We start from the raw sequence: 25,053 nt of genomic DNA on the forward strand, positions 1-25,053 counted from the left end.
ACATAGGAACTGGAAAGATGATCCAGCTTAACTTTTTTTTCCCCAATCTTGGTCAAAACATAAAAATTTACCATCTTAACCATTTTTACATGGACATTACAGTATATTAACTACAAGCACATTATTGTGCAGCAGATTCCTAAAACTTTCGTAATTTTCCATCTCACAAAACACAAACTATATTGAATAATTCCCCTCTCCCCTCCTCTTCCCCAGCACCTGGCAAACACACCACTCTACTTTCTGTGTCTAAGAGTTTGACTGCTTTAGATACCTCTTGTAAGCAAAATCATGAAATGTTGGTCTTTCTGTGACTGACTCATTTCACTTGGCATCGTGTCCTTAACGTTCACTGTGTCATAGCAGATGACAGCATTTTATTTTATTTTTTTCCCTGCAAGGCTGGGGAACAATAGTCTAGTGTATGCCTATGCCCCATTTTCTTTATCCAGTCACCAACTGATAAATATTTAGACTGCCTCCACCTCTTGGCTATTATTCATAATGCTGCAGCAATGAACACAGGTGATGAGTACCTCTTCCAGATTTAATTGCTTTGGCAACGCTGACTCAGAGTAAAGTGAATGACTAAAGAAATTTCTCGATGTGGTAATATTGCCATTTGGGGTTGAGAACACTGTTCCAAAGAAACACTCAAGGGCCAGTATAGGTAGGACTCAGGCTGCTGGGCTCTGGAGAAACACAAAGTCTGGCTCGCTCTATAAAGAATATCCTTTTAAATTCTCAAAAATGGCAGAGGTCAGATAGATGCCATCCAGCATGAAGAAGAGAACTAGACCAAGAAACTGCAAAGCTTAAGGTTCCCGCGATGTAAGCAGGGTTCTGAGGTCCGGCCCCACCGATGCCCCGCCCCTCCTCAACGACTTCCCCCGCCTCCCGCGGGACCTCGCAGTGCATGTTGGGGCTTGCAGTTCCGGCGTGAGGGGTCGTGCGTGCGCATCCACCGCCGGGCGCGACTTCCTCCCTCCGCCGCCTGCCGTCGCTCCCGGAAGCTGAGCAGGTTAAAGTTTCAGCCCTTCCTTTCCCCTCCCCTTAGTCCCGCAGACTGCCAACCCACGTAGCTAATAGGTGGCCGGGCTCGCGCTTTCTCTTATCTGATTGGCTTAGAGTCTTGTAGCGTCTAGACAAACTCGCCGGGGATTGGTCGAATCTTCAGTTTTGAAATTTCGGAGGTTTCGCCGCGCTGCGCGGCCCCATTGCGTCTCCGAAGCGGTGAGCCCTGGAGACCCAGAGCCGAGAGTTTTGGGCCGGCGGGGGGCTCTGCTAGGGAGGCCGCCGGACTTGGATCGGAGCAGCCCTTAGCAGACGCGGTGCAGTCGAGTGAGTGCGCGGGGCGGCCGGCGGGGCTGGGGGTGGTTGGCGGTTCTCTACCCTCTCGCCAACTCCGGACCGGGGGTGTGACACCCCCCGCTTCGCCCCGCGGCCTGGAAATGCACGGGCCACTTCTTCAGTGGCGAGGTGATCTGCCTTGGTCCTGGGGCCTGAGATGACCCCTTATCCTCCTCCTAGGTCATCAGATTCCGAAAGAATAATATTCCTCCCCCTTTCCGGTCGGGTGCCTTGTTTTGTGCTTGGAGACCCTTTGTTGACCTGCACGCACATGAAACGCACACCAACCCGGGATTATGCCAAATGGCATTTCTGTACAGTTAACCCTCGCTCAGCACCTCCCCCACCAGCTAAGCAACGTTTTAAATTGACCATTTCCGGAGGCCAGGGCCGCCCCTCATTTGTCCCTCCGCAAAGACTTTCGCAGTCAGCGAGCGGTTCGGTTCCATCCCGCCGCCGTGGTCTCCAGGCCCAAACCGGGCGCCCACCCTTCAAAGACTGAAATCGAGCCGGCGGCATAGATTTTGGTCAGGAGCACGGTTTAAATCCAGGCCCCGCCCCTGACTTACTGGGGGACTTCGACTTCTCTTTGCCTCAGTTTTCTCATCTGCACACGGGTGTCCTTGAGATCATGGTGGGCGGTAAATGGGATGATGCTCTACCTGAGCACTGAGGCAGGGCTCAGTACGTGGGAGCAGCTATTTATGATCGCTGAGGTGTGGTAGACGGTTAAGTGCTCCACTTCCTGCACCTCAATAAACGGGCCCCTGTCTCGTGGGTGGTGTGAGGGAAGCACTGGGAGAGGAAGGTGCGCTCCCTTCTCCCTTGGTGGGATGTTGGCTGCCCTGATTTGTGCACACAGGTTCTTCACGGGCAGAAGAGATTTTCTTACTGTTCTTTCCAGGAGCCTCTGTGGTACACTGATCCTTTCTTAGAGTCATCTCTCTGTTCTAACTTACAGTGACCCTTTTTAAAGAGCCAAGCTGAGGTCTCAAAAAAAACCACAAAAAACAAAAAACAAACCACCTTTATCATGGAAGAAGCCTAAATAAACACTTTTTTTGCACGTTGTGAAAGAAGCTCTCACCAACTCTATTTTGAACAATTACTTAAAAAAGAAAAAAGATAGTATAGTGTTGCTTGCTGTATCTCTTCAGCGAACCTTTGGTTTTGGCTTGTTTAAACAATTTTCTCTTTCCTGGCCTGGAACTGGGGTCCTGCAGTTTGCCAGGGCTGAGCTCTGGGACAGAGGGTCTGAGGGGAGGGATGGCAGCACAGAGGCCATGCCTGTGATCGGCTGGCTTCAGAGCTGTTACTGCCCAAAGCTTCTGCAGTCCTTCCTAGCTGGCCCTACCCTGATTAGGGCTGCTCCTGGCATCTAGGAGCAGGAGCCTAACCTGTGTATGGCGTATCCTAACCTGTGTCGAATGGTGTCCCTGTGTGTTGCCTGGGCGGAGAGGTACCTATAGGATGTTTATTTCTAGGTGTAGAACTGACAGATGAATTAATTCATTCAATAAGTAGTCCGTTTATGCCAGGCACTGTGCCAGGCTCTGGGCTTTCCTCTGCAAGCAAGACAGACAAAGGCTTACAAGTGGGGGAGCAAATGTTTAGTGGGCAGAGACAGGCAGTAAGTGAACAGATAGATACACAGTTACCCAAGTGCCCTGCAGAGAACTGAAATCTATAGATGGGATCTTGGTGGTGGTCGGGTCCTTCCTGTGTTGCTGAGATGCAGGTACAAATCGGAGACAGAAGTTTCCAGACGGAGGACAGATCTTGCTTGAGGAACAAAGGCTAGAGTGCCCTGGAAATCAGACCCCAGGAAGTCTTGTGAAGCTGCAACAGGGCCTGGTGTTAAGCTCTATGAGGTGTCAAGGGATCAGTGATTTAGAACCTTCTTCTGGGAGCTTCAATTTTTTTTTTTTTTAATATTTATTTATTAGAAAGAGAACTTGTGCAGAGTGGGGCACTGGCAGAGGGAGAGAGAAACTCTGGACTCCCAGCTGAGGGCAGAGTGACCCTGGGGTCATGACCCAAGCCAAAACCAAGCCACTTAACCGACTGTGGCACCCAGACGTCCCAACCAGGGGCTTCCATCTTCAGTGGGAGGCTGAGCTCTGCAGTTTCTTGCTTTTAGGGGTGTAGATCAGGGTGGTGGGTCATTGTCGTGGCATGAGACAGGAGACATGCCGTCTGTTATGATGGCTGATGTCCATCACTCATTCATTCCCCTGTAAGGATGTTTACTGAGCGCCTGTTGTGACTGTAATGAACACTTTTTCCTGGCCTGGGGCTTTGATGATGATTTTATAACTGAGCCTTAAGGAGGATACCTGAGTTGCTGGTTTGTTTTAGAAATGAAGAGACATTGATTGTGTGTTTTTTGTATTTTCTGAAAATTAAGACATTGTTTATCCACTCCCCTCATTCTCTCTCATTCATTTCTAGGGCATTTCAGTTTAAGGGAGAAGGTGGTAGGGGGCTCTTTGGAGAGGAGCATGTTTCTGAACCCCTACTTTCTTACCAACTCCCGTGGAATGCAGAACCCTCTGTTCACTGACCTTTTGAAGAAGCTGTTGGAGCTGATATTCTTTGGCCTGATGCCAAGGGTCAGCTTGTGTGTAGCTCAGGATGGCTGTGTCTAGCCCTTGCTCACCCCTAGGTAGTAAGAGGAGAGCCCACAGGCCTGAGGTTGTGCAGGTAGAGAGGGGCCCTGTGCTGCCTGCAGTTTCTCCCTGATCCAGGAAAGCAGTTGGCCATGTCTTGTCATTCTAAGCCCCAGAAAAGGCCACTTGTAAGGACTGTTGCTACCGGAATTGGCTGGGAAGTGTGGACTTAAGGGGATAGTGGGCCGGGGGTTGGGGGGTCAGCTGGGAAGGCATTTGAACAGCAAGAAGGGGGGCCCTCCTTTTTGCTAAAATGTGGTTAGTGGATTGGCATTTGGGACTTTGCCCCTGTGGGGGTGGCTGTGAGCAGGAAGGGGATCTGATTCAGTTATTGGGTGATTGTGGCTGAGGACGGGAGCTGGGCCCTGGCAGGCTCTTCCCCTGGGGGAGGTCCTAGCCCCCAACCCTGAGCCCTTGGGCTTCTTGTTCGCTTTCACCAGCCAGCGCCACCATGGGGTCGACAGCCCCAGGGCCCATTCACCTGCTGGAGCTATGCGACCAGAAGCTCATGGAGTTCATCTGCAATGTGGACAATAAGGACTTGGTGTGGCTGGAAGAGATCAAGGAGGAGGCCGAGCGCATGTTCACCAGGTAAAGGCAGGCGTGTGCTGGCAGGAGGAGCCTTGGGAGCACAGCAGCCTTCATCCCTACCTGACCCGCAAGACAGGCTGCCGGGGTTCCCTCCAGAGTGCAAGGTGTGCTGGGGGCTCCCCTAGGATAATGGGAAGAAGGGGAGGTGGTCCTGGGCTGGGCCTCAGGATGGGGCTGCAGAGGCTCGCCTGGGAGCCTTGCTCCGCTCTGTGTCTCTGGGACGAAGCCCCGAATGCCTGGCGGGGGGCTTGCATGTGGCCTGCAAAGCTTGGTGTGGGTCATCCGGGCTCAACCTGTCACTGCCAGGAAAGGGGTGGGGCCAGGCTGGGTCAGGGAGCCTGTGGTTCTGGGGCAGCTTCGAACATCATTGTCCTTGTACCAAACAGAGAATTCAATAAGGAGCCTGAGCTGATGCCCAAAACACCTTCTCAGAAGAACCGACGGAAGAAGAGACGGGTTTCCTATGTTCAGGATGAAAACAGAGACCCCATCCGGAAAAGGTGCGAGGAGGGTCAGCTGGGCAGGTGGGGTCTGTGGAGGCTTGGCACCCGCCGGGAGGCGTTGGTTCGCGGGCATTCATGGGGAGCGGAGGCCGGCAGGGGTAGTGGTGGATACCATGAGGGCCATGCTGAGGGGTAGAATGTCCCAGGGAAATAAAGCGTGACTGAAGACCCCTAGACTGTGGAGTCCAGAGTGTGCGTGTGTGTGTGTGTGTGTGTGTGTGTTTGTGTGTGTTCTGGGTCTTGGGGGATGGGAAGGATTTCCAGAGGTGGGAGAAAAAAGAGAATCCAAACTTCTCTGCTTGGGAGCAAGGAACCAGAGGTGTGCACCAGGGTTCCTCCTGTTGCTGGGTTTGATGAGGCCCATGGAAATGACTATGGATTGCAGAGTCCTGGGGGAGAGAGGTTGGGTCTTGGGGTCAGGTAGTCCCTCACGCACACACCCTAGCTCTGCCCCTTCTCGGCTGGGTTAATTTTCTACCTTTGAGCCTCAGTTTGCTTGTCTCTAAGGTGAGGAGGGTGGTCCCCGCCTCTCAGAGTCTTCTTGTGGATTTAGCGACAGCATGACTAGAGCTCCTCAGCTCAGCATGACTAGATGCGTGGCACAGTGCCATCTCAGTCAGCGGGAGCGTTGTGTGAGTTTAATCTTCCCAGCAGTTCTGACCGGTCTGGCATTGTCCCAGCTTTATAGGTAAGGCGGCTGAGGCTCAGAGAGGAGCAGCTGGCGGTCTCTGCTGGTGTTTGGCCTTGGTCTTCCTCCTGCCAGCCCTCTGAGTCATACTCCATGCAAGCTAGTGGCTCCTGGGGAGATGGGTGTGCCCCTGCTCGATTGTGGGGTGCCCCTTGCCGTGTGGGGTTGTCTCAGCTTCTGCTCCGGCTGCCTCCGGCAGGTTGTCCCGCAGAAAAACCCGAAGCAGCCAGCTGAGCTCCCGGCACCTCCGCAGCAAGGACAAGGTGGAGAAGCTGGCCACGGTGGTGGGCGAGAACGGCTCTGTCCTGCGGCGGATGACCCGCGCCGCGGCCGCAGCGGTAGCGGCCACCGCGGCGTCCGCTGCCCCCTCGTCCAGCCCCGAGTCTCCCACAGCGCTGACCAAGAAGCCCGCGAACAGCCCGGCCGAGGGCCAGCTGGTGCCGGTGGTGGAGATCAGCGTCAGCGAGCGCCGGAGCGCCGAGCAGCACCTCCGCGGGATCAAGTCTGCCCAGTCGCCTTCCGGGGCTCCGTCCCCTCCAGCCGCAGCTCCTGCCTCCCCTAGCATCTCGATGTCGGAAGAGGAATCAACCCCCAAGAAACCAGAGGCCGGGAGACTGGAATCTGTCACCGTGACCTCCCTAATGGCCACACCCCAGGACCCCAAGGGCCGAGGGGTCGGAGCCAGCCGGTCAGCCTCCAAGCTCAGGATCGCGCAGGCTTCTCCGGGCCCGCAGGACCTGTCGGGCTCTCCGGCGTCCCCGTGGCAGGAGCGGGTGCTGGCTCCCATCCTGCCGGACAACTGCTCCACGCCCACGGGCACCCGCGTGGACCCGCAGTCAGTGCGGCGCAGCCTGATCGCGCCGTCCTCCCCTGGCTGCCAGGTGTCGCTGGCCGAGAAGTACTCGCTGGTGGACCGGAAGCAGAAACCCGTCCGCAGGTCTAGCAGAAGGATTGGCAAGAAAGCGGCGGAAGAGCCGACGGCCTCGGCCCGCATCATCTGTGAGTCTGGGGCGTGGGGATCCGCAGCGGGTCGGGGCGCCGTGGAGGGTCCTTGATGCCTGGCTCAGCCAGAGGAGCTCCGGGGAACCATCTAGCAAGGCGCTGTCCCTAGAGCTTTTCTCAGCCGAGTAAATGTGCCCTGTCTGCTGTCCCCTACCATAGCTGCTGCTAGCCCTATGTGGCTGTTGAGCTCCCCCAAAAGTGGCTAGTGTGATTGAGGAACTGAATTTTTAGTTTTATTACATTTTACTTAATTTAGATTTAAACTAGTGGCTCCCATACTGGAGAGCGCGAATCTTGTCTGACACTCTAATTTTACAGATGCGGAAACTGAGGTCCAGGGAGGTTGGCCACAGTGTCCCTGTGATTAATGGCCAATGTTGAGGTTCAAACCTAGGTCTTTTATCCAGAGCCAGTGTGTTCCACTTTCTTCCCACAGAGGCTCTAGAGCCGGGACGGGGGTGGGAGAGAGACTCTAGACAAGTCTTCCACACTCTGAGCGCGGGGCTGGTCCACCTTGACGTGGGAGGAGGAGGGGAAGGAGGGAGATGGGAAAACCTGACAGTGAAGCCCTGGAGTCACACAGAGCCTCGGTGACTTTGGGCACACCCTCTCAGGACCTCAGTTTTCCCGTCCGCTGAATGGTGAGAACACTTGCCTTGAGTGTTGGACCCCATCTTAGTGCGAGGGGAGGGTACCAGCTCTGTCAGTCTTAAACCCTAAGACCGCAGAAGGCCTGTGTTCCTGAAGCTCCATCTGGGTGTGGCAAGGCTGACCTTGACCTGAATTGGGCTGCAGTGAGGAAGAGAGGCTTCCTGGAGGCTTTCCTGATGCCTAGGCTCTGGGGCTTGGCTGACAGGCAACTTGCGGGGGGTTGTCTTAGTTTGTGTTCCCCCAGAAGCAGCCTTGATGTCAGGATTTGAGTGCGGCTTGTTAATTTTGGAGGTGCGGGAAATGCCTGCAGCGGGCTCATGGGGAAGTGAGACAGGAAGGCCTGCCCGTGAAGGGGCCTGGTGCTGCCGGGGGCGGGGTGGGGGGCACCCCTGGAAGTCAGGTGGGGCGCTGAGGCGAGGGGCTGCCGGGCAGGGGCATTCATTCCCTGCGCTCTTGGCCTGGTGCGCGTTGGCCAGAGGGAGCCACTGGGATGGCGTGGGGGGTCGGGGGGTGGGACGTAGTTAGGCAGAGCCTGCTTCAGCGTGTTTGGAGGGTCCTGCTCCTTGGGCCAGGCTCCTCTTTGGGGTCCCCCAACCACCGCTGTGTTGGGGAACAGCCCATCCGTCCCTTGGCCAGGACTGATGCCCTCTCCCTGCCACCACACCTGGCCCGAGGCCCGAATGGCATGGAGATGGGACTTAACATTCCAGAGGAGTCCTTGCGCTGGCGGAAGGTGCATCACGTGGTGTCTCCTCATCCCTCGGCTCCCTCAGCGAGCGCTGAGCTGGGATGGGAGACGAGGAGGGGAGCCATAAGGCTGCTGGCCCCCGCAGGTGGCAGCAGACCCCCCCTGTGACTGCGGGCGGGCTCTGTCCCAGGCCCCGCTACACTCCCGGAAGCAGGGTCCTGCTGCTCTTCTCTCCGTGCCTCAAGTTTGCTGCTCCAGCCCTTTGTTCTTCTTCCCGCCTTCCCTTATGCCCATGGGCACTGCCTGGCCTCGCTTCGACTGCCTCTCAGCGTCACCTCAGGAAAGTCCTCCCTTTCGTGCCTCATGGCCTTCGCAGGTGCTGTTCCTGCCGCCTAGACCAGCAGCTCTCAACTTTCGGTCTAAGCAGCTGCTTCCAGTCTTAAAAATTATGGAGGACCCCAAAGAGCTTCTGATGATGAGGGTTCTTTCCATTGATAGCTACCATATTAGAAACTAAATCTGAGGGATGTAAAATGTTTCAGTACTATTGAATGTTATATTCTCTGTAGTCCTATTACTTATTTCGACAGTAAAGATTAAGAATATTATTCAATACTTTGATATAAAAAAAAGCCCATTGTCTATTAATGTTAGATTTTTTTTTTAATGAATAGAATAAGTAACTCTTTTCTAAAACAACTGTAAGGAGGAGACTGGGCACGCTCTACGTGTTGCAGATCTTTTGCATGTGTGGCTCGAAAAGATGCATCTGGTTCTGTACTCCCATCTGCTGGCTTGTGTTGTTTGGGTTAAAGCCTATGAAGAAAATCTGGCCCCACGCAGATACGTAGTTGGAAAAGAGAGGAGTACTTTAAAAGTCTTTTCAGATAATTGTGCACATTCATTTTTTTTTTTTTTTCCAGATAATGTTGTGCATTCTTAACACAAGTGGTGGCTTCTTAGAAGCTCATTGCAGTGGAGAATCAGAAACTATCCTTGGTCCCACCCTGGTCTGTCTTCCACTTTGAATGGAACTTTTAGCCATGTCTGATTTTGTAGCCTCGTGCATCGATCATTTGGATAATACTGTGTTACTGAGTTATGTGGATCTTCTAAATGTCGACACCCTTTATCATCTGTTTCTTCAAAAGGAGCATATTTGCTTTCTGATCTTACCAGAAAAGTCTTTAGGTATTGGGAAGCTATGAAGCTCATGGTAGTGCATACATATTTTCAAAATTCTATTTTTGGCCTTTTTTGGGGGGGCCTTGTTTTTTGAATTGTTGGCAACAAATATTTATTGTTTCATATTAAGTGACAGGCTCACTTCATTTTTTAAGATACACCCAGCCAGCCTGGGTCCTCCTCACAGGAGCCCCTCCCTACCCCATCAGATGCACTGGCCTGGGTCACAAACCCACAGTGCCAGGCAGGCCAGGAGGACAGTAGCCAGAGCCAGCAGCTCCCTGGAGTGGCAGTACTTGGGTACTGCCAACTATCCAAGACTGAATAGCCATGGTTTGCCAGTTGCCTTTTCAATGAAAAATAGTTCTGTGAAAAAGTGGCTAGTTGAGCTGGGTACTTAAACATGGGCACTTTCCGCAGAGACATGGCTGTGCACCAGAGGGCACTGTGCAGACTTTCCACCCTCCACACAGAGGGTTCAGAAGACACACACTTAAGTTTAGATTTGATAAAATTCATAGTTTTTACTCCTTCATTGAGGACATTCTTAAGGGAAACATTTCTGTGCTGAGTATGTATGGCATACAGCTGGTTTCGTGACTTCCGTTGAGCGCTCATGCTCCAGCAGTCTCACCTAGTATTGCTTTTGCTCTTTCAGGGCAAACCCCAGCATAGTGAGAAGGGAAAATTGTTTCTGTGTTGCAATGGAAACAGGACTTCACGGATCCTGGCTGAAAGGGTTGGGCACTTGACTTCCAGGGATCCGAGAGTACGCTTTGGGAACCACTGACCCGGACATCCTTCTCCCTGCCAACCCTGCCCCGTCGTGTCCTTGTTTTCCTTCATGTCCCAGCCCCTAGACCAGCTCAGGTCCTGGCCCCCTTATAGTCTTTCAAAATCCTCTCCTCTTTCCTGTCGTCACACTTACCACCCGTCTTTCACTGCATCGTTTATGGTTCTATAGACCGGAGAGTGGCTCTGTTTGTTTTGCTCACCATTGGGTCCCCAGGGCCTGGCTCAGGGCCTCGTTCATAGTAGGCCCTCAAAGAATAATTGCTGAATGAATGAGCTGCTTTTTGTTGGGCCCCATGCTGGATGTTGGGGGCCTGGAATCAGATAGTCACTAGATACTCCTAGGCCTGTGAAGGAGCCAAGACTTGCCCTCAGATGGGCAGGTTGCCAGCTAGGGAGTAGTAGGAGACATAAGCCGCCAACAGCTCTACTGAGGGCACTAGGAGCAGGGAGAATGTGCTCAGGACCTCTGCGCCCAGTGAAGGCTGGGGTCTCTGGGATGGAGAGGGTCTGTGTTTAGTGAGAAAGGTCTCTGAGGTAGAGAGGGCCTGGGTCTGGTGAAGAGAAAGGTTTCTGAGGTGGAGAAGGTCTGGGTCTGGTGAAGGGAGGGGTCTCTGGAGTGGAGAGGGTCTGGGTCTGGTGAAGGGAAGCCAAGCCCCAACCAGCACCTGGCTCTCTGGGCCTATTGGAGTGGCACCTGGCCAGTTTCTGAGGCATCATTTGTTCATTTGTTTTCCCCTCAGGTCACAGTTACCTGGAGAGGCTCCTGAATGTTGAGGTGCCCCAGAAAGTTGGGTGAGTTCAGTTCTAGGGCTTGGGGACCTTTCCAGGGCTGGGCAGGGTACATGGATTTCTGTGTACGTGAGCTCCAGGCTAGAAGCATTTCCTGTGCCTGAGCTTTCCCTCCTGGTGGGGACAGCCTATGGCTGTAGCCGCACACATTTGTCAGCCTTGGCCTGGCCTTGACTCTTCCAAGCCTTATCCTAGGGGCGTGGGCTTCATGGGTCGGCAAATCCAACGGGTCTGCTGGCCCTTCTGTGAATGGAAAAGTGGCCTCACAAGACACGAGAGACAGTGGCTTGTTGGGACATGCGGGATTAGGGTAGAGCCGGGAAGGGGCTGACATCCCCAATGCAGCTGAATTCGGAAGCTGACCATCCTCGTCGGCCCAGGCGGCAGCCACTCCAGGGAGCTGCTGGCTCTGGCTACTGTCCTCCTGGCCTGCCTGGCACTGTGGGTTTGTGACCCAGGCCAGTGCATCTGATGGGGTAGGGAGGGGCTCCTGTGAGGAGGACCCAGGCTGGCTGGGCGCGTCCCACATGCCTCTTGCTCTGCTTTCAGCCCTGAGCAGAAGCCCGGCAAGGAGGCTGAGCCCGTGGAGACAGCTGAACCGGAGGTAAGACGAGCAAGCCAGGGAGAGGAGCGCTCAAGGGCCTGGGAGTCCCAGGTGAGACCCCAAAGCCTTGGTTTCTCCCTCAGGTCCTGAAGAACGCGCCCCGCAGTGCCACCAAGATTGCCATTAGCACACCTGGCTCGCGACCTGTGGCTGGTGGCCAGGAAACGCCCTCTGAAGGGCAGCAAGGTGAGTCTGACCTGCCAAGTACGTGAGCTCCAGGGCCGCGTGCTGGTCCAGCTCCAGCACGAGACCAGGACCATGCTGGCCTTGGTGGCCTTGGCCTCACTCTGTCTGTCTGTCAGAGGCTTGTGCCCCCCCTCCTGGAGGCAGTGGGGGGAACCCTGTGCTGGGGCGTGAACACCTGGCCTTGTTATGTCTTGGCCGCTGGCTCACTTCTCACCTTTGTGGGTCCCCTGTGTGAAGAGGACAGGAGAGCTCTGGGCTCTGGCACCCCCAGACTAGCTGCCACGGGCGTCCAAGGCCTGGCTTATGTCTTCTTGGTGGGAAGAGCATGAGAACTATGAGGTCTTTGAACATGGCTTCCCAGCTTTATGCGGGGGTCAGGGACAAGGGCCGTGCCAGCCCTGCAGCCCATGGGTGAGCTGTAAGGTCCCTTTGGGGGAGAGTATTAAGCAGGAGGGGGAGATGCTTGTTCTCCTTGGGCAGTGAAACAGAAGGTACTACCCCCACACCGCGTGTGAGGAGCCCTTCCCTCCTCCCGGCATGCCAGCCCCGGCCCACAGGCCCTGGAGGAGTGCGGTTTCGAAGCCGGGTGAGGGGTCTGTTAGAGTTTCCAGTTTCCACAGGCTTCTGCTCCTGAAGTGTACCCACCCCCACCAACTCTCAGTGTTGGAGGAGAGACGTGGTCGGGGTCACCTCGATAGGACTGTCCTGCCGTTCTTGTCACAGGGCCAGGCTGGGGGGTGAGGGAGTCCACGGGCAGGGCATAGCATGCTGGGCTCCGGATGTCCCCAGATGTCTTGAGGCCATTCGGTGCTGAGGCTGATGGTGTCTGCCACTGGCCACCTTGGGGTCTTCCAGGAAGAGAGCCTTGCCCCTGCCGTGGCTTCTGCTTGGGGCGGGGGGTGGGGGGGCTGGCCCCTCCAAGCTGACCCTGCGGCCTCACCAAAATTGCTCTCTTCACAGAGCCCAAGACTGACCAAGCAGATGGCCCCAAGGAGCGCCCCCAGAGTGTCAGGTTTGCATCCAGTCAGGGCCTTGCAGGCAACAATTCTGAAGGGCCCAGAGGGGCATGAACCTGGAGTCCTTGTTCGGGAGGGTGGGCATGGGGTTGGGGGCCTCGGTTTCCTCTCAGCGGGGAGGTGAGGGGGCCTAGTACTCTGGCTGAATGAAGGAGCTGGCTCACTGCGATGACACAGACCTGGTCCGGGAGTGGATGACCCGATCCCAGACCCTGTCCTCTGCACCCTCCTGGCTGTGTGACCTGGGACAGGCCACTTCCCTTCCTCTGGGCAGCAGAGAGTTGGTCAGGGAGACCCCACCTCAGCAGAGCTTTTTAGTCGGGCACCCTGTGCTGGGCCCACTTCTGTTCATGGGGGACCTCTTACAGGGTGAGGTTGGGGCTCTGGGGAGGGTCCTGGGCTCAGCCCTGCGCCGCGCCTCTCGCCCCGCTGCGGCAGGAGGAAGCGCAGCTACAAGCAGGCGGTCAGTGAGCTGGAGGAGGAGCCGCAGCTGGAGGACGAGGAGCTGCAGGCCCCCAGGAGCAAGACCCCTTCCCCGCCCTGCCCTGCCAGCAAGGTGAGCAGGCGCCTGCCTACCCTCCCTCCCTCCCTCGGTGCCCTGCCCCCCCGCGGCCTTGTCCTTACCTTGGTCCCCTCCCGAAGGTGGTGCGGCCCCTCCGGACCTTCCTGCACACCGTGCAGAGGAACCAGATGCTCATGACCCCGACCTCGGCGCCCCGCAGCAGCGTCATGAAATCTTTCATCAAGCGCAACACTCCCCTGCGCATGGACCCTAAGGTGAGGGAGCCGGTGGCCCTGGCCGAGCTTTGCTCCAGCCGGCTGGTGCGGCCGGAGGCTCCAGTCCCCTCGGCTGCCGGGAGGAGCATGGGTCTGGACCAAGGCAGCCGAGACCTGGCCCTGGCCAAGGGCCAGCTCCCTCCTCTATGGCCACTGGAGGACTGTCCTTGCTCCCTGGGCTCTGCACCTCGGCTTAGAGGCTTAGTTGGCTGCCCGTGATACCCGGGCCTTGGCTGCGGGGCTGAGAAGTAGTAGAAGTGGCGTAGCTGGCCATGGCCATGACCATCCATCCCCGCGCCCACTCTGGGGGCTTGAGTAGTTAAGGTGAGGGACACACGTGGACGCTGTGCTCGCTGGGGATGGGGGCTGCTGAGCTGGCAGGCGGCGGGAGGCTGCTGAGGAGAGCTGCGGGCCCCACACCGATGCTGGCATGGCCAAGAGGGTGGCCGGCTTTCAGGGCGTCCCCCAGCCTGCCATTAACTCCTGGCTTTTTCCTTGTCTCCTCTTCCCCACAGTGCAGCTTCGTTGTAAGTAAAGCCTTTTCCTGTCCCGGTAACCTAGCTCCCCCTAGCACTTACCTGCTTAGCCCTCCTCCTGCAAACCCACCAGCGTGTGTAGAAGCACTAACTGGGAAATGGAGGGGTGCGGCCGAGGGGGTGGGGGAGCCGGAGGCGCTGGGTGGCTGCCTGGAGACGCTCAGCCCTTCCGGGTGCCCTCCCCGTGCAGGCCCCATCCTCTCTGCCCTTGTCTCTGCTCCCGGGAGGACGGACGTTGATCTCAGAACCTCCCTGAAGCCAGGGGGGCAGAGGGGGTGCGGCCTGCGGCCGTTGGCGGGGGCCACAGCTTGGATTTCCCCACAGCACCTCCCTCCCTACTCCCCAGCTCTGGGCTCCCCCTCAGGGTTTGGGGCTGTGAAGAGAACAGATAGGTTGTCTCTGGTCCCCAGAGCCACCAAGATGGATTGGGTCACAGACCTTCGCTACTGCCCTGAGGGGCGGAGCTATGGGGGAAGCCAGGGTTCAAGGCTGAGTATTGTGGGCGTAGCAGTGGAACTGCCAATAGCAGCCTCTGGAGAGAAGGCCACCGAAGCTGTTCTCTTCCCAGATACCTCAGAGTTGAGCCGGGCCACGGGTCCTGAGGAAGGAGGCCCAGATAGCCAGGATCGGCTTAGCCTGGAGTCTTGGCTTCCTGGGGTCTCCTTGGTTCCCACTGGTGCTTTGAAGGGCCTACTGCTAGGAGGGCTTCTACCTCTTAGCAGAGGGCCTCGGGCTAGACAGATCAGGGGGCTTCCCAGCAGTTAGACAGGTAGGCCCTGAACTTGCCTCTCCTGCGAGGAAGCTGGTCCCCTTCAGCTGAGCATCTGGGGCCGGTGGGCCGTTTCTATGTTCGGAGACAGTGGGCATAAGTGGGTCACAGGGACCTCGGACCCCTTTCCTAACCTTTGGCTGAGTTTCCTTTGGCTACAGAATGAGATCAAGGTCGTTTCATAGAAATGGATGTGCCAAAGTCCTGTGTCCCAAGCACCCAGCACAGGGCTTGGTACGAAGTGATTTTGAGTAAAAGGCAGAGAGAATGCTTGGTTGAGGCTCCTGGAGGCAGAAGGGGCTCAACAAGCTTGGTTTTCTCCCCTGCTGCCTTGGCCTCAGTGCGGTCTCTGGGGAGCAGGGACAGCCCAGCCCACGTTGGAGGCATGGGACAGAAGGCACACACGGATTCTATGACACGGACAATTCTTGCTTTCTCCTATAAAGTTCACAATGCCCAGAACAGTTTCCCTGACCTGTGTTTGGCAATTTTAGCACTCAGACTTCCAGAACAAAACTGGTTTTGCGGAGCCCTGTGGGAAGCAGGAGTCTGCTCAGCCCCTGGGGCAGGAACAGAGGGCGGTGGGTGCTCCAGGTACCACGTGAACTTTGCCTCCCAGGTGTGTTCCTCACCGGACAGCTGGGGATGGGAGTTGACTTCTGCCTGGGTGACCTTGAACCTGCAGGGTTACATCTTTGACCAAATGTGGAGTGTTCGCAGCCACTGTTGCTAAGAAAGTTTTAGTATTACGTCCTTTCTCTCCATCGTGGGTGGCAACGACACCCATGCAGGCGGCGGGCCTTCCTGTGTGTCCCACAGTACTTTGGGCTCCATTCGTTTCTCTTCAGTAGCTTTTTCTCTCTGTTTGGATCAGATGGCGTTTCATTGACTTATTTTCACGTTTATTGATAACTGCTTATCTTTGCCATTCTGCTCTTGGACCTAGGCACTGAGTTTTTTTTTTTTTTTTAATCTCCGTTACTGTATTTTGAGCTCTCAAATTCCCAATTTACTTTTTTTCTGGATCTTCTGTCTGCTGAGATTTTCTGTTTTGCCAGTTGTCTCAAGAACCTGACTACTGTCGAAACATTTTTAGAAGAGCAGTGTGATAGTCAGGGTCCTGTGTATGCGTTTGCCCCTCGCAGCTGAGCCTTGGCATTCGCACACAACCTGACAGTATTGTTTTCTCCATCCATACTGTACGTTTCCTGTCTCTGCGTTCTCCCTCTCGGCCCCCCAGCCAGGAAGCTGAGGCTTTATTACCCTGCCATGCCTCGTGCTTCCACGGCCGCATCCGGAGTCAGCTGCTGGGCGGGAGAGGCAGCCTTGTCCCAAGCTTCCGGGATCACAGCCCCGCAGTAGGGAGGGGAAGCTTCTCCTCCCTCAGGGTTTTGACGCTGCAGGTTCTTCTAACTGCGGCTGTCCCCACTGTCACAGGGTTTTTCATGGCCTGGGCCATGAGAGGACGAAGAAAAGGACAAACCAAGATCGGGCTTCCTGCATACTCTGAGCATTAGACGTCCCCTTTCCACCCCGAGCCAGAACGAGAGGGCCTTTCCCACACTCTGTCTGTCTGCACTGCACAGGGCCCTTTGGGGTTTCAGACCTCATTGAGTTTAGATGAGAGGAAAAACAATAAACTTCCTGTGGATTCGGCGATGCTCCGAAGCCTGCTCTTCCCCCTCTGTCTGCCCGCATAGCCCTCACACAGCTGCTCCATGCAGGCGTTTATGGCCACGTTGAGTGGGAGAGGCCGCGCGGAGTGTCTGCTCTCTACCGGGAGGAGCCCTGCTCTCCATCTTTAGGGCCGTATTACCTTGGGCGCAGATTTCTAGGTGGGAAATTTGCAGTGAGGAGCAGAGGCCAAGGGGAAATGGACAGTCCCTCATGCAGGGAGAGGGGCCTCTGGGTGGCCGAGCCCCGAGGTGAGAGACCCTGATGGGAGGCAGGAAAGGGGTCCAGGTCCCAGCCACCACCCTCTTGCCCTGGCCGGCAGGGAGCAAGTACCACTCTTGTCCTTGGCCAGGGAGTGCTCCGTGTCCCCACCTGTGACCTGTGCTTGCCCCTGCTGTGCCTCTGGGGCTTTCGGGGCACGCGGAGGAGGAGGGTCCCAGCACTGTTCTGCTGAACAACCAACTAGTATTTTTAAAAAGTGGCAAAAATCATAATGTTCCTGTATCACAGACTCTGCCATCCTTAATTTTATCTCCCCAGCCTATAGTAATCTTTGTTAGCATCTGGCTGTATTCCATTTTTTTCAAATATTGAGAAACACAAAAGAGCCTGTGTGTGTGTGTGTGTGTACACATAGCATAAAAGTGATAGCCTAGTACTAATAGATGAACATTGTGTACCCACCATGCCCTGTGTAGAACGTTAACCGCAATTTCTACAGCTGTCTGTCTCTTCCTGATCTTACCCTTCCTTCGCTTCGTAAGTGCACTTTACATAGTTGTAATCAGAACTTAGATCCAATTTTGAGCCCGATTTTTGTGCTGCTGCGATGTGGCAGGGTTTAGTCAAGGGCAATCAGGAGGCCTTAGGGCCCCCCGGAAGGACTGTGCAGACTTCAATCTGATTGGGGAGGGAGGCATGTTTGGGGGCAGCTCTGCCTCTCTAGCAGTCTGGCAGGGGCCTGGGGGGGCACCCCTGCTGCACCAGGGCCTCACTTACCCCCCCACCCCGCCTCATCCCACCCCACCCCACCTCACCCCAGGAGAAGGAGCGGCAGCGCCTCGAGAACCTGCGGCGGAAGGAGGAGGCCGAGCTGCTCCGCAGGCAGAAGGTGGAGGAAGACAAGCGACGGCGGCTGGAGGAGGTGAAGCTGTAAGTGCTCTGCCTCCCGGCCCCGGCCCGGCCCTGGCCTCGGCTCCGCTCGGCTGGGCTCCCCACCATTGCCCTGTGCCCGCAGGAAGCGTGAGGAGCGCCTCCGCAAGGTGCTGCAGGCCCGGGAGCGGGTGGAGCAGATGAAGGAGGAGAAGAAGAAGCAGATTGAGCAGAAGTTTGCTCAGATCGACGAGAAGACTGAGAAGGTGCGAGCCTCGGGCTGGTGGGTGGCTGCGCTCTGGGCTGGGCTGCACCCTGGTGGGCCCCAGCAGGGTGGGGGGGGGGCCTTCCGGGTGCCCCTCCCTTGGGTCGTGGGGAGCAAGCATGTCTTGCAGGGGCAGGGGGCACAGAGTTCGGCGCCCGTTCTGCAGGGCTGACTGAGGAGGGGTGTACTCATGGACACATCTGGGTGGGCTCTGCAGGCCAAGGAGGAGCGGCTGGCTGAGGAGAAAGCCAGGAAGAAAGCAGCAGCCAAGAAGATGGAGGAGGTGGAGGCGCGCCGGAAGCAGGAGGAGGAGGCGCGGCGGCTCCGGAGGCTCCAGCAGGTATGAGGGCAGGTGGGCCGCCGGGCTCGGGCTTCAGGAAGGGAGGGGAAGGCTGGCATGTGCCTCAGTCCCCCGGCACCGCTGGGCACACCCCACTTGGTTGGGCTGGTCTTGGGGGTTCCCGTGGCTTCAGCCCCGCAGGAGGTTCAGCAAATGCCTGGGAGACGTGGATGGTGACAGGAACTTCCCTCCCGTTTGCTGTGGAGGTGACAGTTCGAGAGTTAAGCGTACAGACCCTGGAGCCAGACTTCCAGTCTCAGCTCTGCCACTTGGCAGCTGTGTGACCCTGGGCAGGTCACTTGACCTTGCTGGGCTTCAGGTCCTTCCGGTAACAGTGGTATCTACTTGATAGGGTTGGTGTGCGGATGAACGACAGGGAACCCAAATCTGTCACTAGGGGTTAAGTACAAATAACTATAATTTATTTTTTATTTTATTTTATTTTTTTAAAGATTCCATTTATTTATTTGACAGAGATCACAAGTAGGCAGAGAGGCAGGCAGAGAGAGAGGGGGAAGCAGGCTCCCTGCGGAGCAGAGAGCCCGATGCGGGGCTTGATCCCAGGACCCTGGGATCATGACCTGAGCCGAAGGCAGAGGCTTTAACCCACTGAGCCACCCTGGTGCCCCAAATAACTACAGTTTAGTTATTATCTGCTACATGCCAGACACCGAAGTATGTTCGGTGTATGAACTCGGCAACTTCCTGAGGTTGTGGGTATTACTGTTGTCCCCGTTTATTCATGAGGAAACCGAGGCCAGAGAGCTTAAGCCGCTTGGCTGGGCTCAGACAGCAGGTGGGTGGTCTGGCTCCGGTCTCTGCCCCTGACTGCTGGCTCTGCTGCTGCACACCAGGCACTTTTCCTGGTGATTCTTGGTGGAGCTCTGCCCGGGCTCTCGCCGCTGGGAGGGAGCAGCGCTCTGCCCACACTGTCCTCGCTCCTTCTGCAGTCCTCTTTCCTCGCCGGCCGGAGGCTGGCCCAAGGCCCCCGACCTTGCTCTCCCTTCACAGGAGGAGGAAGAGCGGCGGCACCAAGAGCTGCAGAAGAAGAAGGAGGAGGAGCAGGAGCGGCTGCGCAGGGCTGCTGAGGCCAAGAGGCTGGCGGAGCAGCGGGAGCAGCAGCGGGAGCAGGAGCGCCGGCAGGAGCAGGAGCGGCTCCAGGCCGAGAGGTGAGGGGCCCACGCCCTGCTGACCCAGGCCTCCCGCCTCCTGCTTTCTGGGAGCGTGTGGAAGGGAGACGCGCGCAGCTGTCACCAGGAGGTGGCTGCCCCCTTCACTTGGGGTCTGCGAAAGGGCAGGCTCTTCTGGTACTGGGAACTGGGCCAGGACTCGGCTTCCTGCCCTGACAGGCTCTCGCTTGGTCCTCAGGGAGCTGCAGGAGAGGGAGCGCGAGAAGGCGCTGCGGCTGCAGAAGGAGCGGCTGCAGAGGGAGCTCGAGGAGAAGAAAAAGAAGGTAAAGGAGAGCGGGCCCGGGGCTCCTGTGGGGTCCGTGCCGAGCTCCAGGACGACCTGGGGGTCACCGGCCCAGCAGATGCCTCGCCTGCCTGGCTGTGTGGGGTTGGCGTGGGGGAGGGGGCGAGGGCACGCGGCTTGCACGCGGTTTGCACGCTTGGTCTCTGACACCGGCCTCCGCGCGCCCCAGGAAGAGGAGCAGCGCCTGGCCGAGGAGCGGCTGCAGGAGGAGCAGCAGAGGAAAGCCAGGGCGGCGGCGGCGGCGGCCAGCAAAGGCCTGAATGTGACTGTGGATGTGCAGGTGAGGCCGGGCACCCGAGTGGAGAGGCTCTGGTCCCTGGTCCTTCCCTTCCCAGTAGCTGGAGGCACAGACTATGTACTAGGACCGGAAGAAGGAGGAAGGATACAGGTGGCCCAGTTGTTTTTACCACTTTCTTACTCTTAAAAGTAGAATTTGTTATGAAAAGAAAAAAAAAAAAAAGAAGAAGAAACTAAATTCTTTTAGAGAGTATAATGTAAAAGAAAGGTACCCTTACAGGAGAGAGATCATGACTTGAGCCAAAGTCAAGAGTTGGACACTCAACCGACCGAGGCAGCCAGGCGCCCCTCGTACTAGAATTTCTGTAACGAGCCCTTGTAACAGTATAATGCTCTTACAAACAACGTACGTGGAAGGGTTTTCATTGCAGTATAGCTTATGAGGATGCATTGAGCCCAATGTTCATCTATAACAGATGGTTAAAGTAAGCACCAGTTCTGGGGTTCCCAGGGGGATATTCCTGGCTGCCGGAGACACACTGACCAGGAAGAATGTTTGCAAAGCACTTTAACTTGAAAAAGGAAGATACAAAGAATGAGTTCTGGAGTACTGAAAAGAAAGAAAATAAAATAAAATGGAAAAAACATTTTAAAAAGGAAAGGAAAGGGAAGATACAGTCATTGTGGTATGACTTTTTTAAAATTAAAAAGTGAGCCCCTGAACCTATCTTACTCCCCACGAAATGAGAGGTGCTGACTAGAGCCCCAGCGGCCCTCGGCGGCGAGAGAGGCAAGAAGGCGGGCCCGGGGAACTGACAGCCATGTTCGTCTTCTCCAGTCTCCAGCTTGTACCTCCTATCAGATGACGCCACAGGGCCACAGGCCGCCCCCCAAGATCAACCCAGATAACTACGGGATGGACCTGAATAGCGACGACTCCACTGATGACGAGGCCCATCCCCGGAAGCCTATCCCTACCTGGGCCAGAGGTAAGCAGGGCTTCAGAGTTCCTCAGGAGACCTAGGTCCTCTCTTGTGACATCTTGGATCCTGGACAGAGTGGCCTGCCAGCTGTGGGTGCCAGGAGGCTCTTGGACCCATGGGCTGGCTACTCGCCCAACAAGCCTGTGGGATGTGCCAGGGGAGGGCGGGCACTGTATAGCCAGTGGGCTTATCTGAGGACCAGTTGGGGACGGTGGGGGGCGCCTCTCTTCTCAAGAAATGAGTTAAATTATGGCTGGCTGCCCGCAGGCCTGGTGCTGGCTGTTCCCGCTTGGCTCTGTGCCCCCCCCCCCTTGGAGCCCTACCCAATGGGCCAGCTGGAGGTAGACCCAAATAAGCAGCTTCGGGTAGGAGTAACACCCAGATGGGCTAACAGGTTTTAGGCAGCACCCCAAGAACTGGAGCTGGCAGTTCCGGGCAGCTGGGGAACACCTGAGGCAGGGACGCTTGAGCAGGATATGGTCCCGGAGTAGACAAGCTGCGATGTTTAGACAGGAGCGTGGGTGAGGGTGACCAGGCCACTGAAGACTGGGGTGCACGGCCTACTGGGAAAGGGGCGGGGCCCGTGCGTACCGTGGGCACTTTATCAAGTGAGCTGAGCTGGGCTGAGGGTGGAATGCAGTCTCACACTGCCGGGAGAGAAGGGCCCAGAGCCCCATAGGGGTTAGCTCTCTCCAGAAGACAGCTTGCTTTGGTGTCACCTTGCTTGAACTCCATGTTGGCTAGAATCTGATTTAGTCTCCTTAACGTCTGATATCAGGTCATTTGGGAGGTGGCAGCAGGCAGGGGGGTCAGCGTGCCCGAGGGGCCCCTAATGGTGCTTGACCTTCACCAGCTTAACCTGGCTCGGTTTTCTCATCTGTGAAAGGGGGGTGATGCCTGCTGAGAAGGGTTATTTAGGATGAAGTGAGTTAGTGTTTATAAGTGCCAGGCGCATGTTTCACTTCCTGACCTCCCCCAGGGACCCCCTAACAGGGCTGTGTGCCACCCATAGCCTTGGCCCAGGGGCCCCATTGGTGAGCTCCCTGTGCCACGGGACGTGGCAGTGGTCGGGGGAGGGGGGAGAAGCACCCGAGCACAGCGGTCGGGGATGGCAGTATGTGCTTACGTTCTGGAGCTGGACTGGTCTCCGGACCCCAGCTCCCCCCAGTCACTAGCCGTGGGCCCTTGGGCAAGTCTCACCCTTATCAAATGGGGAGGATGAGGGAGCGGCCTCCCAGGTGGCTGTGGGGATAACGAGGTCATGCAGTGACCCAGGGCCTGGCCCACGTGAGCACCTGGGGACCCGTGTTCAGGTGACGCTGCCAGAGGATGGCAGTGGGCACAGGCAGGAAGAGCATTTTCAGGGAACGAGGGCCCCGAGAAAGGAGCCAGTGTGGCAGACCTGGGGGCATGCTGGGGCGGAGAAGGAGAAGGCGACAAGGGGCCGGGCGTTGGAGAGACTCACGAGGAGCCCCAAGGCAGTGACCTGACCCTCCGTGTCCCCCCGCAGGCGCTCAGCTAAGCCAGGCCATCATCCACCAATACTACCACCCCCCGAACCTGCTCGAGCTCTTTGGCAGCATCCTCCCGCTGGACTTGGAGGACATCTTCAAAAAGAGCAAACCCCGCTACCACAAGCGCACCAGCTCTGCTGTCTGGAACTCGCCGCCCCTGCTGGGTGCCAGGGTCCCCAGCAGCCTGGCCTACAGCCTGAAGAAGTACTGAGGCCCCCGGGCCTGCTCAGCGGTCTCAGCCCCTGTGTGTGTGTCTGCCTGTCCGCCCCTCTGTCGCTCGGTGCCATCCTGCCTGGTGTTCTGTCTCGGGGGGTTGCCGTGTGTATATAAATGTCCTCTGTGTGCTGCAGGCAGAACGGGGCCCAGGCCTGTTTGGAGGCTGCACTGGGTTGGGGGTTGGGGGAGAACCAGCCCAGCCCCGCCTGGCCTGCACACAGCACTCTGTAAATAGGTTGGTAGAATTCAGCGGAATTTTAGCCTCTAGTGTTCGAGAGCTAGAATAATAAAGTCTGTTCCTTCAAGCCTGCTGTGGGTATTGTGGGGATGGGGGGCCTTGGCAGAATGTCCCGGACCCTGGCTCTGCCGCCCCGTGTCTCAGGCCACTGGTGGGCTGGGGGCCAAGGCACTCTTTCTTCTCTGGGCTGTGCTTCCAGGTCAGTCGGGTCTCCCATGTCAAGATGCTGACGCAGTGGGTGATTCTGATTTTGTCCTTGGGCAATGCTGAGACTCAAGTCAGTTACCTGCACGATGGGGCAGGTGAAGCTACTTTCTTATTTTCTGGGGAGCTCCTTGCTTGTAAAGGGAGGCTTGTTCAGTGGGAAAGACGTGGAGGTTGAGGTCACGAGGACTGGGCTCTTTACACAGCTCTGCCACCTAGCCCCACAGGCTCCACCCTTGCTGCATGGATAGTCAAAGGACTTGACAAGGTGTGCACACTGCTAAAGCAGGAATTCTGATTAGAAAGATGTCTCCGGAAACCACGCTGGGACCAGTGCTTGCAAGCTGTTGAGGTTTCTCAAGCTGTTGAGGTTTCTCCAACAGTCCAGGCAGCTACTCGTTCATTGCTTAGTGCTTGACACTTGGCGGCTGTGGTTGTGCCCCAGAGCTGCCTGCTCAGCTCCTTCTCGTCTGCTCCAGCCTCTAGGACAGGGGTTGGTGAACTATGGCCTCATGGGCCAAATGAAACCTCAGGCAGTTTTTGTAAAGTTTCACTGGAACCCACCTAATAGAAACAAATATCTGTTGTCTCCGGCTGCTCTGCTGAGGGCAGAGTTAAATAGTTCTAACAGAGGCCTTATGGCCCCCCAAGCTGAAAATACGATGGCCCTTTACAGGAAGTTTGGTGACCCCTGCTCTAGGACCCCTGCTTTGCTGACCCCCTTGAATAAAGGCTAAATTCAAGAGCACTTGAAAATGAGGAAATAGTGAGCATACACAATAGACTGAAGTTCAAAAGGACTCCACCCATTTTAAAAAACAGATAACATTTGATGGTTCATTCAAATACCGCACACAGCTCAAATTGGTTCCATATGCTCTTGGACTAGAAACGTGTGGAGTCCGTTGGCGAGTGTGTCTTTACCTAGGACTGATCAACTATTTTTCTTTTATGGACTGAACTTGTGTCCCATCTTCTATATCTTTGTCTAGCCCCAGTTGTCAGAGATTTTCCTTATATTTTCTTCTACATGTTTTATAGTTCTATCAATATTACATTTAGGTTTATGATCTACTTTGAGTTAATTTTTTTTGAAGCGTGAGGATTATGTTTTTGGTGTATTTGGTTTTGGGGCATATGGTTATATGTTCAGTGGTTCCAGGACCATTTGTTGAAAAGACTTTGTTTTCCTCTGAATTTCTTTTGCATCTCTGTCAAGAGTCCGTTAGCCGTTTTTGTATGGGTCTATGTCTGGACTTTGTGTTCTCTTCCACTGATCTGTGAGTCTCTCCTATTACCAGTACCACATCATCAAAGTTACGGTAGCTTGTATCCATCTTAAAAATCTGTTAGTGTGACTCCTCTAACTTTATTCTGCCTTTTCAAAATTATTTAGACTTGTCCATCAATTTTGCCTCTCCATCTAAATTTTAGAATGAGCCTATTTATACAAAAGCCCTGCTAGGACTTTGATTGTAATTACATTAAATCTATAGATAAATTTGGGGAGAATTCACATATGATAGTGAGTGTTCTAAACCGTCACATGTCTTATCTCTCTGTTTATTTGCATCTGGGGCTTCCGTCTGTGGTTCATGGTCTCAGCATACAGATCCTGTACAAGTTTTGTTGAACTTACAGCTTAGTATTTTATTTTCTTGGAGCTACAGTAAATGGTATTGTTTTTCTAATTTTTGTTACCAGTTGTTCATTCCTGTATATAGAAATACAATTGATTTTTGTGTGTTGACCTTGTATTTTGTGATGCAACCAAAGCAGTATGTGGGGGGACATTTATAGTACTAAATGTCTGTTAGATAAAAGGTGTTGAATCCATAACTTCAGCTGCCACTTTAAGAAATTAGAAAAAGAAGGGCACCTGGGTGGCTCAGTGATTAGGTTTCTGCCTTTTGCTCAGGTCATGATCAGGGTCTCTGGGTCCTGAGATCAAGCCCTGCATCAGGGTCCCTTCTCGGCGGGAAGGCTGCTTCTCCCTCTCCCACTCCCCATGCTTGTAT

General features: G+C 55.5%; 1 protein-coding gene across 3 annotated transcripts; it reads left to right on the forward strand.

The window, feature by feature from the left end:
- Positions 1–1,002: 1,002 nt before the first annotated feature.
- Positions 1,003–24,785, forward strand: INCENP (inner centromere protein). Of its 3 annotated transcripts, XM_082748108.1 has the most exons (19): positions 1,170–1,341; positions 4,460–4,610; positions 4,997–5,110; positions 6,001–6,800; positions 10,863–10,914; positions 11,461–11,515; positions 11,599–11,701; positions 12,662–12,713; positions 13,156–13,273; positions 13,360–13,494; positions 14,010–14,021; positions 17,516–17,625; positions 17,711–17,831; positions 18,048–18,170; positions 19,182–19,339; positions 19,539–19,623; positions 19,813–19,923; positions 20,719–20,869; positions 22,374–24,785. In XM_082748108.1, the coding sequence occupies exons 2-19, from the start codon at positions 4,471–4,473 to the stop codon at positions 22,586–22,588; spliced, it is 2,655 nt and encodes an 884-aa protein (XP_082604234.1). In that variant the 5' UTR covers positions 1,170–1,341; positions 4,460–4,470; the 3' UTR covers positions 22,589–24,785. The 3 variants fall into 3 exon arrangements, with proteins under 3 accessions (XP_082604235.1, XP_082604236.1, XP_082604234.1); XM_082748109.1 differs by lacking the exon at positions 14,010–14,021 and having other exon boundaries at positions 1,003–1,341; XM_082748110.1 differs by lacking the exon at positions 14,010–14,021 and having other exon boundaries at positions 1,157–1,341; positions 13,360–13,506.
- The last annotated feature ends 268 nt before the right edge of the window (positions 24,786–25,053 follow it).

Source organism: Mustela nivalis (genome assembly GCF_964662115.1).
Source record: "Mustela nivalis genome assembly, chromosome: 9".
In the NCBI taxonomy this organism is placed as follows: domain Eukaryota; kingdom Metazoa; phylum Chordata; class Mammalia; order Carnivora; family Mustelidae; genus Mustela; species Mustela nivalis.